The 16,315-nt window shown below is 37.4% G+C and overlaps 1 protein-coding gene across 1 annotated transcript in view; it reads left to right on the top strand.

Moving 5' to 3' along the window:
• FOCAD (focadhesin) overlaps positions 1–16,315 on the top strand; it is a 380,224-nt gene that overhangs the window by 320,537 nt on the left and 43,372 nt on the right. The window contains exons 28-29 of the mRNA XM_043979236.1: positions 164–253; positions 14,825–14,972. Coding sequence (XP_043835171.1) covers positions 164–253; positions 14,825–14,972 — 238 coding nt within the window. The remainder of the gene's footprint in view (positions 1–163; positions 254–14,824; positions 14,973–16,315) is intronic.

Raw genomic sequence — 16,315 nt, 5'->3', positions numbered from 1 at the left:
CTAGATTTAATTCTATAGGGAAAAAAATGTTTTATTGCTCTTTTAGCTCCTCCAGCAGAGCACTGATACTAAATTGTAATATATTAGGAGTGTTTAGGTAGTTAAATAATTTTCAATGATTTTCTTGCTTTCTCCCCATCTCTTTTTTGCTACCCCTTTTCAGTGATGTATCTGGACAACAGTTGAACCTTCTTCTGATGACATCTTTGGATGCTCTGGAAAATTGCTGCTTTGATACCAGTCTTGAATACAAGTATGTTATTTTTATTACGTCTACTTTACAAATTCAGTGCTGAGGATTTCCCATGCTGCTGCAAGTTTTGCATGTTACGATAAAGCTTTCACAGGGGTCTGTCATTATTAGGAAATTATAAAACTTTCCTTTTATCAATTTTTATGTTACAATAACTAACATATGGGAGTCTACTTGTACAAAAAGATTTGTACTTTGGGGGCAGGGGGAAGAACATAGAAGTTTGTTTTAATGAAAAGTTTCTCTAGTCACATAATTCCTTCCCCCCCTTAGGGGGGAAAAAGTCTTTTCACTCAAAATTCTTCCTTCATTTTTATACTTCAATATGACTTCTTGAAAACTGTTCCCTGGGGAGTGTATGTACAGGTTATGATCTTTTCAAGGTCTGAGTTTTGAGTATGAGAAATCTGCAGAGTCTTGTGGTTTGTAAAAATATATTTATTGCAGAAAGACCAAAATAGGAGTGATCTTAGTGATCACAGGTTTTCAGCAAACCCCCAAGATCACCATTCAAAAATTTATTAAATTCTAGTCAACATGGAGTGATCTAAAATAGAGTTAAATCCATGGAATTCTTTCCCTGCCGGAAGCTTCCAGTCTAGGTGACAATCACATGGACTGACACTTTAAGATCAGACAGAAGAAGGAGCAATGGACAAACAAAAATGCAGGATCTCAGTTGGGAGGAAAGTAGCAGAGTGTGTTGGGCAGTTGGTGATTGTAGGAGTTGCTTAGTTGGGTTAAAATTGGGGAAAATATCTTTACTCTTCTAGTTTCATAGGAAAGATTCAGTGGAAGAACTTAGTTTGAGTAAGGATAGGGAGCGGAAGCTTCATGAACTAGGCAGGTAAGGTTACTCAAAGTATATTCTTTGGCATGGGGGAAGCCTCTAGAGTTTAGGAAGTAGGATTTGATAGCATAAGATTTAGAGCAAAAAGGACCCTTAATGCAGCCTCTCTTTCATCACACCCAGCTGAAGAGTCTGGAGTAAATCTACTCGAGCATAGTGTAAAGTTCAGGATTTGGGTCTTCATAAGGAATGCTTTTTAGGAATTTATTTGTAAACTCGGATCATCAGGGTATTGAATCTTGAAACTCTGAGTACTTGGTTCATTGTTACATTTCACATATGGCATCTTGTAAATTGAGCTACTTGGGGAATATTTGCGTAGCATTTGATCTTTCCTAGGTATGCTCATTTTGTTTGACCCACATATGAGTCTATGGGGTCCTGTCTATAATGCATTGATTCATAAAATTGAAATGCTTTTCTGCATATCATAACTTATCCCTTGACAAACTTCCAGTATGGTACATATCTTATGGAAATTTGAATTCGAATCCAGAAAAACCTCTTTTAATCAGTCAACAAGCATCTATCAGGTGTTTACTATGAGGCAGCTAGGTGGCACAGTGGATAAAACACCTGCCCCTGGACTCAGGAGGACCTGAATTCAAATCCGGCCTCAGACACTTACTAGCTGTGTGATCCTGGGCAAGTCACTTAACCATCATTGTCCTTCAAGAAACAAAAACAACAACAACAACAAAAATGGGAGCAGCTAGGTGGCACAATGGATAAAGCACCGGCCCTGGATTCAGGAGGACATGAGTTCAAATGTGGCCTCCAGACACTTGACACTTACTAGCTGTGTGACCCTAGGCAAGTCACCTTAACCCTCGTTGTCCTACCAAAAAAAAGTCAAAAAACAAAAAAGTGTTTACTATCTACTAGGCACTGTACTAAGGAATCTGGATACAAAGAAAGGCAGAAACAAGCTCACATTCCAGTAGGCAAGATTTTATGCAAACAACCATGTACATGCAAGATAAATGCAGGGCAGATGGAAGGTAATCTCAGAGGGAACGCACTAGCATTTTCACATCCAAAGCATCTCACTGAATGCCAGGGAATAGACAAAGAAAAATAAGACATGGTCCTTGACCTCACTGTCTGGTGTGGATAATTCTAATGCAAAGTGCACAACAGAAGCACAAAGAAAGCACTGTGAGAGTTCTGAGGAAAGGTGATCATTCCTGAATAGTAAGACTTCATGCAGCAAAGGTGGCATGAGAAATGTCTCCTGGGGTGCGTGTAGGATCTTAGTGATCTCAGACTGGGGTGGTGCCATGGGGTAGTATGATAACATCTGCATCAGTTTGTATGGTCTCTGAGAGATAGCCAGGACAAGGGTTCAATCCATGAAGAAGGAAGAGAAAACTAACATTTCACATTTATAGATGATCCTTATACAGGGTCTCCCAAAAGTCTTCGTTCATACAGTTTTAAGAGCTTGAAAACCACACCAAGACTTTTTAGGGACACCCTTCATAATGCTTTACAGTTATGAAATACTTTACTTTCATTTTCTTATTTGACTTTCATAATTAAACTCTTAGGTAGTACAAAATATTATTATCCCCTTTTACATATTAGGAAGTTCAATCTCAGAAAAGCCTAATGATTTAGAATTGCATAGTTGGTTATTAGCATTCTGGACCTAAAGCCATGTCTTCTTACTCAAAACCCAGTTGTTTTTTCCTACCACATACCATGCCTTTATGAAATGATTCATATAGGGTGTGGTTACATCTCTTAGGTCATAATAATAATAATAATAATAATAATAATCACATTTATGTACTGCTTTAAAGTCTAAAAAGAGCTTTACAAATAATATTTTATCCTTACAACAATTCTAAGAGGTAGGTGATATTATTATCTTCATTTTACATATGAAGAAACTGAAGCACAGTCAATAAACATTAAACACATACTATGTGTGAAATCCCTTCCAAAATGAATAAATAATAAAGTAAGATGGATTTTGTTGTTCAGTTATTTCAGTCATATCCAACTCTTTGTGACCTCTTTTGGGGTTTTCTTAGCAAAGGTACATTTTATAGATGAGGAACTGAAGCAGATAGGGTTATGTGACTTGCCCAGGGTCACACAGGTAAATTCGAACTCACTACAATGAGTCTTCCTGACTCCAGGCCTGGCACTCTATTTCCTGTACCATCTAGCTGCCCAACTAAATTAAGACTGCACAGTCATATTATTTGGCACTTTTCAGGTTGAGATCTTTTTGCCACACTCAAGGTTATTACACTTTTCTCTTTGTTGCTTTGTACTATATTCCCAACCAATTCCTCCTCATCTTTGCTTGGATGAGTAATTCTTCTATTCCAGAACTATATGGAAGAGAGAGAAGAGATGCTTGGAATTTTATCAAAAAACTTTCAGAGGGTCCATTTGTCCAAATCCTACTCGTCCTCAAAGGCCTCGGGGACATCTTATCCTTCCCACAAAACCTTCACTGCTTATTTCTAGCCACACCCATCTTTTCCCTACTCTGAATTCCTGTCACAGTCAGCACTATTTAGTTTAACCCTTAGTTGTTCTTGATTTTTAATAGATATGTATGTATATGTATTTTTCATATGTATATATATATATATAAATACATGTGTGAATATTATAATGTATATATTATAATTTAAAACTTGATATTATAGTATTTTTTTGTTTTCAGTTTAAAAAGTATGGTCTATCAGGGGGCAGCTAGGTGGCACAGTGGATAAAGCACCAGCCTTGGATTCAGGAGGTCCTGAGTTCAAATCTGGCCTCAGACACTTGACACTTACCAGCTGTGTGAACCTGGGCAAGTCACTTAACCCTCATTGCCCTCTCCACCCCCCTCCAAAAAAAAAAAATGGTGTATCACAAAAGAAACCTTCTTCGCCCCTTTGGGACATTTTAGTTCTAGTCAAATCCTGAGGATGCAGGTCTTGGTAAGCTCATGGTAATTGAACCCAAGTTATCCCCTACTTGAATGAAATTCTATGAATCCAGAAATATCTTCTCTTTAGTGAGATTTCCAGGTTTCTATGAAGTATTTAATAGACTTGAGGGAAAGCAAGAGAGTGATTTCAGAATTCACCCAGAGCAAATTTGGCATGCTTTAATAGATGTGCTCCTGCTGACATTACTGAGCACCTGGGCTTTTTAGCAGTTGCATTTAGATGCCTTATATCTTACTGCCCTCTACTGGAAACTTGACACGATACTGTTGGTGCAGTTATACTAATTGGTTCTAAATGGAAAGAATTGTTCTACTACCAAGTCCACACTGTGTTCCTTGATTGAAGAAAGCTTCTACTCTAACATTAATAACCACAGTCGGGCCCACTGGGGGCAGGACAATCTTTCTCCCCATCTACATTAAGGAGCTCCTCAGCTTTGGACCAGGTTCCATTCTAGGGGAACTCTGGCTTCTAATGAGCTGAGCTAGCCTCCTTTTTCTCATACTCATCATCTCCCTAAACATCTACCCCAGTATCCTGGGAATGATTTAATTAAAGTTAGGTTTTGTTCATAACTAAGATCTGGCCAAAGTGAGGGACTAGAGAGATATCTAGTATATATTGTGAATCAGATGTAGAGCTGGTATTTAATCCTTACACAGAAAAGAGGTGCTAAATACAAAACATTTATAAGCACCCATTGACAGAAAGATTTAAAGATTTCTGTAACCTATTATAATTAAGGACAATTCTCTTCTTTAGACTGTGGACTCCTTTAGGGCAGGAACTATCTGTTGCCATTCTTTATATACCCAAAGTTTGGCACAATGCCTGCCCACTTAGTAGGTGCTCAATAAATGTTTATTGACTGACTTCACCCATACGTAGCTTGTGTGTGTATGTGTGTGTGTGTGTGTGTGTGTGTGTGTACACATACTTATTTGTTTATTTTTCTTTATAGGCTTTTTACCCCCATTAGATTATGTGCTCCTTGTGGGAAGAGACTATCTTTTGCCATTCTTTTTATTCCCAACGCTTAACACAGTGCCTGTCACATAGTAGGTGCTTAATAAATGCCTACTGATAGACTGATTCTGTTAGGAGACTAAGGCTTTAATGTCTTCAGAACATATAGCAGTTTTCAAAACTGTTCATTAGGCTCTTTATTTTCATAACATTTCTATTATTTTTACCTAAGCTCTAAACTGTTTCCTGCAAAGTTTATGTCATCTGGCAAACCAAGCCAGATTTGGGTTCATCCTCTTTTTGATGTTTATCTGCTCTGGAGCTGTTTCTGGGAATTCCTCCACTTGGCTAGCCACAAGTCAGTTTCCTGAAAAGGGACCCAGGACCACCAGACCTCCCTGAATGGTCTCTAAACCCAGATATGTCCGTCTCAGCCTTGATACCTATTCACTTAAGATCAGGAAACATCAAACACAAAAGGGGTGGCCCCAAAACCTAGGATCAAGCTCACCTAGACAGGACATGAGCTTTAGCTATTATGTGTTTGGGAGTTCACAGTTTTTGAGTTACTTGCCAAAAGAAAAAAAAAAAAAGCTAGGTTAAAAATAGCAACAGTCTGGGGCAGCTAGGTGGCGCAGTGGATAAAGCACCGGCCTTGGATTCAGGAGTACCCGGGTTCAAATCCGGCCTCAGACACTTGACACTTACTAGCTGTGTGACCCTGGGCAAGTCACTTAACCCCCATTGCCCTGCAAAAAAAAAAAAAATTCTGAAAAATAGCAACAGTGATGGTCATTTCCTTTTTCAGAGTCCATTGATTCCACTTTTCTAGCTCAATGACCAATAGAGCATTGTTTCATCATCTCCCAAGTACCACTCTGAGTCACACCCATACATAGCCAAATGGAAACAGTGGGGGGAGGAGGGGGTCATCCCCAAAACACCCAAGCCCTGAACTAACAGATGTGCTGTGCCTGATTTAAAAAGTATACTTTTGCACACTCTCTGTTCTGTCTCTAGTCTATCTGATGAATTGAGTACATTTTGGTCAATTCCTTATTGAGCCTTTACATAGATACTTTGTTGCCTTATTTGCCAAAAATCAGAGGGTTAGATTGAAATCAAATTCTTACCGTGGTCATTTTAGAAAAACGTTTTGTTACTGTGTCATCTGATATTAATTGCATACATATAAGGATTAGACAATATTGTCAGCCCTTTTAATTCTTTTGTACAGATGATATTTTAATGTAACTAAACTGACCATTTAAACAGTTACTGGCATATTATCTGGTACAGTTTGAGACTTGGATCCTTGTTATTGTTAATTAGTACTTTTATAGAACACTCAAGTTAGCGATCATAAGGCCCATAATTGTCTATTTAATGTACTTTGACCATATTTTGTCCTTTCTGAGATGCTCATTCATCAACACATAGCTGCTCTTTGTTCTTGTGGGACAGAGACATCTGTGAATAAAAATCAATCCAAGTTGTGTGTGGTCTGGCAAAAATAGGAAACTGAGGATGGAAACAGACAACTCAGTACTAATGCTAAACCAAATGCCTTAAGACAAAAATAAAGGATTCAAGGTATCAGAGAACTTGAAATTAGATGGGATTAATTCAGAAATCAAGATTTGAGGCTATTCTCCTCTCAGACCCTATGAACACTGGTATAAGCAAAAAGGGAACAACTTAGAAGGTCTAGATAAACGTAACAATAGTCTATTCATAACAATTGTATTAATGAATGAATAATTTCATAGGAGACTGACTATGAGAATCAGCATAATTAGTAGAATTTTAGGTAAATAAGAATTAGAACAAATGTGTTTATAGGAGAAGGTCTTAGGTCATATGTGTCCATTTCATATGGGGATAATGGAAATTTCAACATAATTTCAGATTTTTCTGTATTTTCTGTGGCACAGAACATATCTTGGACATTTAGTAGTTTGTAGAGAAGTGAAATACTTTTTTTCTAGGTTAGTGTTTCTGGAACTGTTCTGTGGAACCTCTGGGATTCTGCAAAGTAATACAAGTAGTTCCAGGAAGAAAGAAGCTTTAATGGTAATCAGACATATCCTTTGACTTTTAAGGGAATAGCACTTGGTGTTAATATATTTGGATCAATTCCCTGTACATTTTGGACATCATACTTTTATTGGTGATATTTGATATAAACATTTTTCCCATTCCATTGTTCCTTTTTCTAATGCTGTCTTCTATTGATTTTATTTGTGAAAAGCTTTTAAATTTTATGTAGTCTAAATTGCCTATTTTATGTTTTATGACTTCCTCTAGCCTTTGATTAGTCAGTGATTCTTCCCTTAGCCATAGTTGTTTTTTTTTTAATTTGGTCTCATTCATTTACATTTTTTTTAAAGAAAAGGTTGTAAACTTTTTGATTCAGGTTGCATGCCCATTTTAAGCCTACTGTAGTATATGGTGCAAGATATTGGACTAAACTGAATTTCTGCCAAATTGCTTTCTAGGTTTCCTAGCAGTTCTTATTAAAAGAGAGTCCTTTCCCCTAGTACTTTATGCTCATGGGTCTATCAAAAACTAAACTGTTTTCACTTGCTTCTCTTTCTTGTTTATCTATCCTGTTTCATTCACTTTTCTGTTTGAGGTATGGGTGTGTGTACATGTGTGAGATTTCATTTGTATATGAACTTCCTAGGGAGGAAATTCCATCTCCTGATAACACTGACCTATTTCTATTGCTCTGCAAAACCTATATATAGCCTTATAGAGTTGCTTTGCACACTAGAAGGTCGTATGACTTGCCCAAGGTCACTTGTCTTTTTCTATGTATATGCCAGAGACAGGTCTTGAACTCATGTCTTCTGAAACCCCAAGGTTGGCTGACTCTGAATCCACTACTCTTCTCTTAATTAGTTTTGTTCATTTAAAAAAAATTAGTTACTTTTCTTTTTTTCTTAATCAGGTCAACTAATAGTTTATTAGTTTCAATTAGTATTTTTTAAACAATAGTTCTTAGTTCTATTTATCCTGTTCTGCAATAGTGACTTCAGTGAAGTAATATGTAACATCATTATAAAATTTGAAGATGACCAAAGGTAGGAGTGATAGATTGAATTACAATTTTAGGATCCAGAAAGATCTTTCTGGCCTACAATAATGAACCAAGTGTAATAAGGTAACTTTTATTAACATGAATTTAAAGCTCCACAATCAGCTTCAAAAAATTAACTGAAGAAATTCTAAATTTTGAAGAAATAGCTAACCCATAATGTGTGCAAAAATGTTCTTTGTGTTTCAGTTGATTTCAAGCTTGGTCAACATGTATTTATTAAGCACTTACTGTTTGTACAGGCACACGGTACTAAGCACTGAGGATATAAAGAAAAGCAATAAAGCTCAATATTTCAACAGTATAATAAACCAACTAAGAGAGTTAATTTGAGTTTAGGCAATGGAGGTGATATACTCTACTCTGTCCTGATCAGACCATATCTAGATTGTGTTTCATTTTAGGAGCCACTGTTTAAGAAGACATTGACAAATAGAGAAGGTTTGTGAAAATATGACCGGGGGGGGGGGGGGGGGAGCTAGGTGGTTCAGTGGATAAAGCACCAGCCCTGGATTCAGAAGGACCTGAGTTCAAATCCGGCCGCAGACACTTGACACTTACTGGCTGTGTGACCCTGGGCAAGTCACTTAACCCCCATTGCCCCACCAAAAACAAAACAAAACAAAAAAAGTATGAGGGACCATGCCATTCAAGGGTCAGTTGAAAGAACTGAAGATTTTTTTATCCTGAAGAAGAGAAAACAAAAACAGAAAGCATTATAACTCTGTTATCATTCTGTAAGAGAGATTATCCTTATTCTACTTGTTTTCAAGGGTCAAAACTAGTAATAGGGGTAGAAACCTAAAAGAGGCAGATTTTGGATGATTGATGGAAAATCCCACAAATAATTCAAGCCATCCCAAAGTTTAATATTTTGCCTCAGGCAGCAGTGGGTTCCTCCTCTTTGAATGTTTGGATAACTACTTTATAGTCCTTAGCTTTATATAGTTATAAATCTGTGATACTTTATAAATCTGTGATACTATGATACTATGTCCAACAAGTGGCTATCCAAACATTCAAAGAGGAGGAATTCAACCTTGACATCCCTGCTACAGTGTCCTTTTGATAATTGGATTAGTACAGCACTAAAAATATAAATTAACTTTGGTAGCATTATCCTATTGGCATGGTCCAGACATGGACACTGACTCTCCTTTATTTCCTTAAGGAGCAATTTATAAGTGAATCTGTACACACATTGATTGTGCTTTGTTAAATTGACTCCCATGGGGCAGCTAGGTGGTGCAGTGGATAGAGCACCAGCCCTGGATTCAGGAGTACCTGAGTTCAAATCCGGCCTCAGACACTTAACACTTACTAGCTGTGTGACCCTGGGCAAGTCACTTAATCCCAATAGCCTCACCCCCCCTCCCGAAATTGACTCCCAAATATTTTATACAGTTTATACTTCTTTCCCATCCCATTATTGCCTCCTATATTTTGTAATTATGTAAAAATTCTGTTGATTTTTGAGGGTTTATTTTGTAGCCTGCAATTTTTCCGAGGTTGATAATGGTTCCGTTTAGTTTCTGTGTTGTTGATTCTTTAGGATTTTCTAGTAAACCATCATTTTCTCAGCAAATAGGGATAGTTTAATTTCCTCATTGCTTATTTTTGTGTCTTTGATTTCTTTCTCTTGTCTTTCCCAGGATTTTTAGAAATTTATAAAATAATAACTAGAACAGAATCCATCCTTACTCTCTTCCTGTTTTTGCTGGGAAAACTCCTAGTGTATCCTCATTGCATATTTGCTTTTAGTTTTAAAGAGGGTGTGTGTGTGTGTGTGTGTAAAAACATTCCTCTATACCTATGCTTTGTAGGGTTGGTTGGTTGTTTTGAAACATTAAAGAGGGTTGTACTTTGTCAGAGGCTTTTTCTCCTTCTATTGAAATGATCATGCCATTTTGAATATTTTTTTAAAAGATGATTAATTATGCTGTTTTCCTAATTTTAAGCCATTCTTACATGCCTGTTATAAATCCAGCTTGGGCATAATGAATGATTTCTTAGAGAAATTGCTATAGTCCTTTTGAGATGATTTCATTAAAAATTTTTTATTCAATATTCATTAATGATACTGCTCTATAGTTCTCTTTCCTTGCTTTCTCTTTCCCTGCTTTAGCTATAGTAGGACTGCATTTGTCTCATAAAAGGAGTTTCGTAGAGTGCCTTCTTTGAGAATTTTTTAGAATAATTTTAATAGGTATTAATTGCTCTTTAAAAGCTTGATAGAATTCTTCTCAGTCTATGAGGAGCAGGAGTTGCTTGCTCCTTCCCCCCACCCTTCACCCTTTGGTAGTTCTTTCATAACTCTGGTTCCTTTTTTGAGACAATTTTTTTTTAAAGATCTGTATTTGAGAAAAAAAAAAAAGAGTAGGGGCAGCTAGGTGGCACAGTGGATAAAGCACCGGCCCTGGAGTCAGGAGTTCAAATCTGGCCTCTGACACTTAACACTTACTAGCTGTGTGACCCTGGGCAAGTCACTTAACCCCAATTGCCTCACTAAAAACAACAACAACAACAAGTGTATTTGGTCTTCTGTTTGTTTAGATGGTTTTTTTTTTCCATTTTTGAAGTAATTTGGGGTTTTTTTTTTGTATTCTGTTATGTTGGCATATAACTGCATAGTAAGTTCTGATCATTCTTTTTATTTTTTCTGGTTTTGTTGTAATTTTATCTTACTCCTTTGCCATGTTGTCGATTTGATTTTGTCCTCTTCTTTTTAATCATATTGGCTAAAGGTTTATTAATTTTGTTAATCTTTTCAGAGAACCAGAGAACTTTTTATTTTGTTTATCATTGCCACTGACTTACCTACTTAAAAGGTTTGAAGTGGGAAAGACCCTTTATTTCCCTATAAATTCTGTGTTCTTTCTTACATCAGAAAAGAAATAGGGGGTAAGGTTTCTCACTTGAGCACTCTGAATAGTGAAATTCTCTCATAAAGATCTGCCTCCATTTCTTTCTGAATAACTTAGGTGTCTACCTCCTTCCCTTCCCTTATTCCGGTCTTGAAGTTACATATTAAACCATCCCAAATACTTTTTTTCATTTCATCATGACTGGAATGGGGTTCAGCCCAAGAGGAAGTGTTTCTTAATCATGTTTTTGTATAATGTCTGAATAGTTAGGTTAATAATAATAATAACTGGCATTTATGTAACACTTAAAAGTTAGGAAAATGCTATACATATATTATCTCACTTGATCCTCAAAACAACTCTGTGAGGTTGGAAGCTATTATTATCTCCATCTTATAGATGAGACAGGCACCATTTAAGTGACTTGCTTAGGGCCACACAGCTAGTTTGTGTCTGAGGCAGAATTTTAATTCCTTCCTGACTCTAAGTCCAGTTCTGTGTCCTGTGTGCCATCTAGCTGCTTAAGAATGCTTAAACTATCCCCCCCCCAAAAGAGAATGCTTAAACTAATGAAGCAATTGACGTTCTCAGATTTTTTTAAAAAACATTCTTTTGTTTCTCTTACAACCTGTCAAAATCTAAGTACAATTTTATTTTTAATTCACCGTGCCATGAAGGGCAGTGTGTTATGGTGTGAAGGTAACTAACCTCAGAGTCAAGAAAGATTAGGTCCAGGGGCAGCTGGGTGGCGCAGTGGATGGAGAACCGGCCCTGGATTCAGGAGTACCTGAGTTCGAATCCGGCCGCAGACACTTAACACTTGCTAGCTGTGTGACCCTGGGCAAGTCACTTAACCCCAATTGCCTCACTTAAAAAAAAATTTAAAAAAAAAAAGAAAGAAAGAAAGATTAGGTCCAGATCTTACCTCATATACATTCTGACTATGTGACCCTGAGCAAGTCATTTACCCTCTACATGTCCCAGCCACTCTCTAGAGGGACTTTCTACCCCTCTAGTTACCTACACCAGTAAAATCACAGGTCTAGAGCACCCCACCCCCCCCCACCAAATGTTCATCAGTTCAACTTTACCAAATAAAGTTCTGTATAAATCCTTCCATGCTTATCAGATGGTAGGAAATTTCAGTGACTAGAATCAGACTTTATTATTCTTTTTCTTCATAACATCTGAAAATTGTTTAATTTACCTGATTAAATAATTATGAAATATATACAGTGGAATATTTGCCAAATTTTTCATAGGGCAGCAGAGGGGGTTATTTTTCTCAGTTCTTATGCTTTTAGCTGCATTGGTATGGAAGTAAAAAAAATTTTTCGCCTAGCTTCCAGAATAAAGCAAAGGGAGTTTTTGCAATCCATATTAAGCAAGAGCCTCTTGTTTTTCTCTGCAAAATGTAATTTGTCTCAAAAGTACGCAGCATTCAGATGCTAGATGGTGATTAAACTGGTTGCAAAAACATTATCTTAGTTGAGCTTGTTGTTTAATTCATGTAAATTCTAACAACAGTTGTGCTTCAGTAATGATGAACTGATGCATTGGCTTGTTTTTGAAGGATTTTTTGATTGCCAGATTGTTCTGAAATAGACACACTAAATTGAAACAAGAACATTATATTTTCGAATGTTCCTTTTTCTTAAGTATCCCAATACAGCATCATGGCAGGCACCAAGAGGGTGCCTTGGTCTGACATATGGAGCATAAGGCCAGGAATCAGAGGCTCATTTGTTGTAGTGCTCACTGAACTATAAATGCACTGTATGACCTTGGGCAAGCAGCATTTCTGGGCTGTCAAATCTCCTACCTGCCTTGGGTTTCCTTTTACAAGGTATTTAAGGCTTTGATCTTCAGGGATATCATGTGAAGTAACTAGTAAATACATAAAATGATTTTTTAAGTATCTCAGTGCTTAGGTAATAGCATAGAATTATATAATGCAGAAATATTTTAAAATAGACTGTTGGAGAAATGCCTTGGAAAATGTCTTCAAGCAGATCACTAAAGGGAAAATTGAGTCTTGTGAATGAGGAAGATTTCCAGTGCGCTCAGTTGGTTTTTTTTGTTTGTTTTTTATTATGTTTTATAACATTCAACACTACCAATAATTACCTGTTCCAATGATTACCTCTTTTTCTTTCCTTCCTTCCTTCCTTCCTTCCTTCCTTCCTTCCTTCCTTCCTTCCTTCCTTCCTTCCTTCCTTCCTTCCTTCCTTCCTTCCTTCCTTCTTTCTTTCTTTCTTTCTTTCTTTCTTTCTTTCTTTCTTTCTTTCTTTCTTTCTTTCGTGGGGCAATGAGGATTACGTGACTTGCCCAGGGTCACATAGCTATTAAGTGTCAAATGTCTGAGGCCGGATTTGAACTCAGGTCCTCCTGAATCCAGGACTGGTGCTTTATCCACTGTGCCACCTAGCTGCCTCCCACTCCAATGATTACCTCTTAATAGACTTTGATCATGCTGGTCATGGTATCTAGGTGGCATATTGGATAGACTTGGAGTCAGGAAGACCTGAGTTCAAATTCTGCCTCAGACATTTAATAATTGTGTAATCTTTGATAAGTCACTTAACCTCTCTCAGCTTTATGTTTCTCGTCTGTAAAATGGTCAAAATAATAGCACCTACTTCACAGGCTTGTTACAAGCATCAAATGAGATAACATGTAAAGTGCATTGCTAAACTTAGAAAAGCTAAATGAATATTACTTATTTTTCTTAAGAGAATAGTTCAAGACTCTAAAGGTGTGTTTGTGATTTCAGAGTTGTAGTATAAAGGTCAAACTACAGGCAGAATTGCCATGTAGACTGACTTGTGACAAACCCAAATATTCTGTCCAATCTCTTTTCTAACTCAGTGATTGCCAGAGAAGGCAAAGGACGGAGAAGAATTGATATACTGTGTGCAGAGAAACTTAGGGCTTCTTCCCTTTACCCCTCAATTTCTAGTTGTTCAATCTAAATAGAAAATACAAAGCATGTAAGTATAACTTGATGCCTTGGTTCTTCCTGTTGTGTTGCTCTCCCTCTTCTCCTTTCCCTCTTGAATTCCTACCCACCTTTTAAGTCCAACTCAAATTTGACCTTCTTCCATGAAGGCTTCATTGAACCCTATGCCCTTCCTATTTGGACCTTGCAAAAATTTTTGACTGACAATTCTCTAATGAATATGTCATATAATATTTTATATTACACAGTTATCTGTGTTTGTGTCTCATTCCCTGATAAATCTGTAAGCCCTGTGAGGGGAGGAAGCCTATCTTGTCTAAACTGTATGTCTCCCTGCAGTGTGTAGCATGCTGTTTTGCCCACAGCAGGTGCTTAATGAACAAAATTAATTGAATGAAACAGACATCCATTTTTCTGTGTCTTTTGAGGAGGAAGGCAAGTGCCCATGGGAAGAACAGGAGATAATGGATGGAGTATAAAAATATGTACTTATAAATCCTACATTACCTTAAAAGATTTGATCCTAGTGAATCTCCCTGTACTGATGCAGATGGCGGCTCTTCTATCCCATAGTACATTGTTTAATGAGTTGCTGTGGCAAATAAAAACTCATATTCTTCACTTAGTTGCTCTTCTCATTGTGAGGAGTCTCTGAACCTCAGTTATTCTTCCAATAATATGTCTTCAAGCTCATACTCAGAGCCTTTCTAACTCAAATGCAACCCGCCAGAGCTTCTGCTTTGCTCTCATAGCTGCTACAGAGAGCAGAATTAGAATCCAGTCTACTTTCCTAGTATTCCCAATATTATGAACTCCCCTAATGAGAATCCCTTGAATTTCCCGTGTTTTGAGTATGTTTTCTTTTTCTCTTCAAGTACTGGTTGTATCCTGGGAGTAGGACTTGTACTTTCCCTCATGAGCCACAGCAGTCAAACTGAGTCCCGGGTACACATTGCTACCTCTCTTCGAAAGCTCTCTGCATACCTGGATGAGAGTGGGGACCAAAGCAGAACATTTCAAGAGGTAAGAGGCTTAGAGTAATATTCTCCATATGACTTTGACCTTTCATTCTTTTTTCTACTGCTAATGTTTTGTTCCTCTTACTTTAGTCATCTTGTTGCTCTCAGTGATATAAGAGAACATGGGTTGATCACCTGGTTATGTTTAGGCAGTGTATTGTGGGTTGTTTTTGTTTGTTTGTTTGTTTTTTGCGAGACAGTGGGGGTTAAGTGACTTGCCCAGGGTCACACAGCTGGTAAGTGTCAAGTGTCTGAGGCCGGATTTGAACTCAGGTACTCCTGAATCCAGGGCTGATGCTTTATCCACTGTGCCCCCTAGCTGCCCCCGGGTTGTTGTTTTTTAAAGCTGTTTGACTCTTAAGATCAACTTAGCTTTAGATGTGGTGGTGAAGAGTCCTCTTCATTGAAAGCAAAAACCTATTAAGTAAGCTTCACCAGGATGCCTTCTCTAAGAAGAGATATAATCCAGACTGAAGACAAAATGTAACCTTTCAGAATTGTGCAAAAGCAAGCTATAACCACCAGCATCCCTAGAGAAAAAAGAATGAAGGAAAAAATTAAGGCTGTGAATGAGCCCAAGATATAACAGACCAAATAATTGTTAATTTTAAGAAACTAACTAATGTGAGAAATATCATAGGAATTCCTTTGCCACCCAAAAAACAACGAATTCTCTATTGCATTATGAAAACATTCCTACTGGACTGCCCTGTACAGAACTTAGGTATAAGGATCGTGGTCCATAGAGCATACAGCCTGCATATGTTAACCATGTTTACATGGAAAGCTAATACTGGGATGCCCGAATGCCTGCCTCTGTTATACCCAGGTGGAACTAAAGAGGCTGTGCCATTCTCTTGGAGGAATAGGGGATGACCTCATGACCAGCCAGATTCCCCCCTCATTAAAGCAGGTTCTCTTTTATCCCAGGCTGCCCCATGAGCTATTGATGAGTACATAATGGCTTCTGTGTTTCCCTGGGTAGCTCCTCTGCTTTCAGCAATGGGGCTCTGTTGAATTGGTGAATTTCTTTGGGACACACAGGGTTGAAGTTTTGTTCTAGGACATGCACTCCATTTCCATTTTTAAAGGAGTGTAGGGGGTGATTTAATAATATTGTTTTTTAAGTGAAAGGAGACATTTTTCAGATAGAGGAGCAATTTAACTAATAAATGAAAACAAGGTTTTCACAATTAAGGCAGCTGTCTTGCTGTTAATTTCTTTGTTTCTTTAGATCATTTCATTTATGAAGCCTCAAGTGAATTGTTAATTTTTTTTCCCCCTAGAGCATTGTCCAATTTTTAGCCTTAGAAATGAGGGAACTCCGTATCACTGGAAAAATTGCAA

This window comes from Dromiciops gliroides, chromosome 1 (genome assembly GCF_019393635.1).
Source record: "Dromiciops gliroides isolate mDroGli1 chromosome 1, mDroGli1.pri, whole genome shotgun sequence".
NCBI lineage: Eukaryota > Metazoa > Chordata > Mammalia > Microbiotheria > Microbiotheriidae > Dromiciops > Dromiciops gliroides.
The sequence above is the reverse complement of the archived record's forward strand: the minus strand, read 5'-3'. Positions and strand labels throughout refer to the sequence as shown.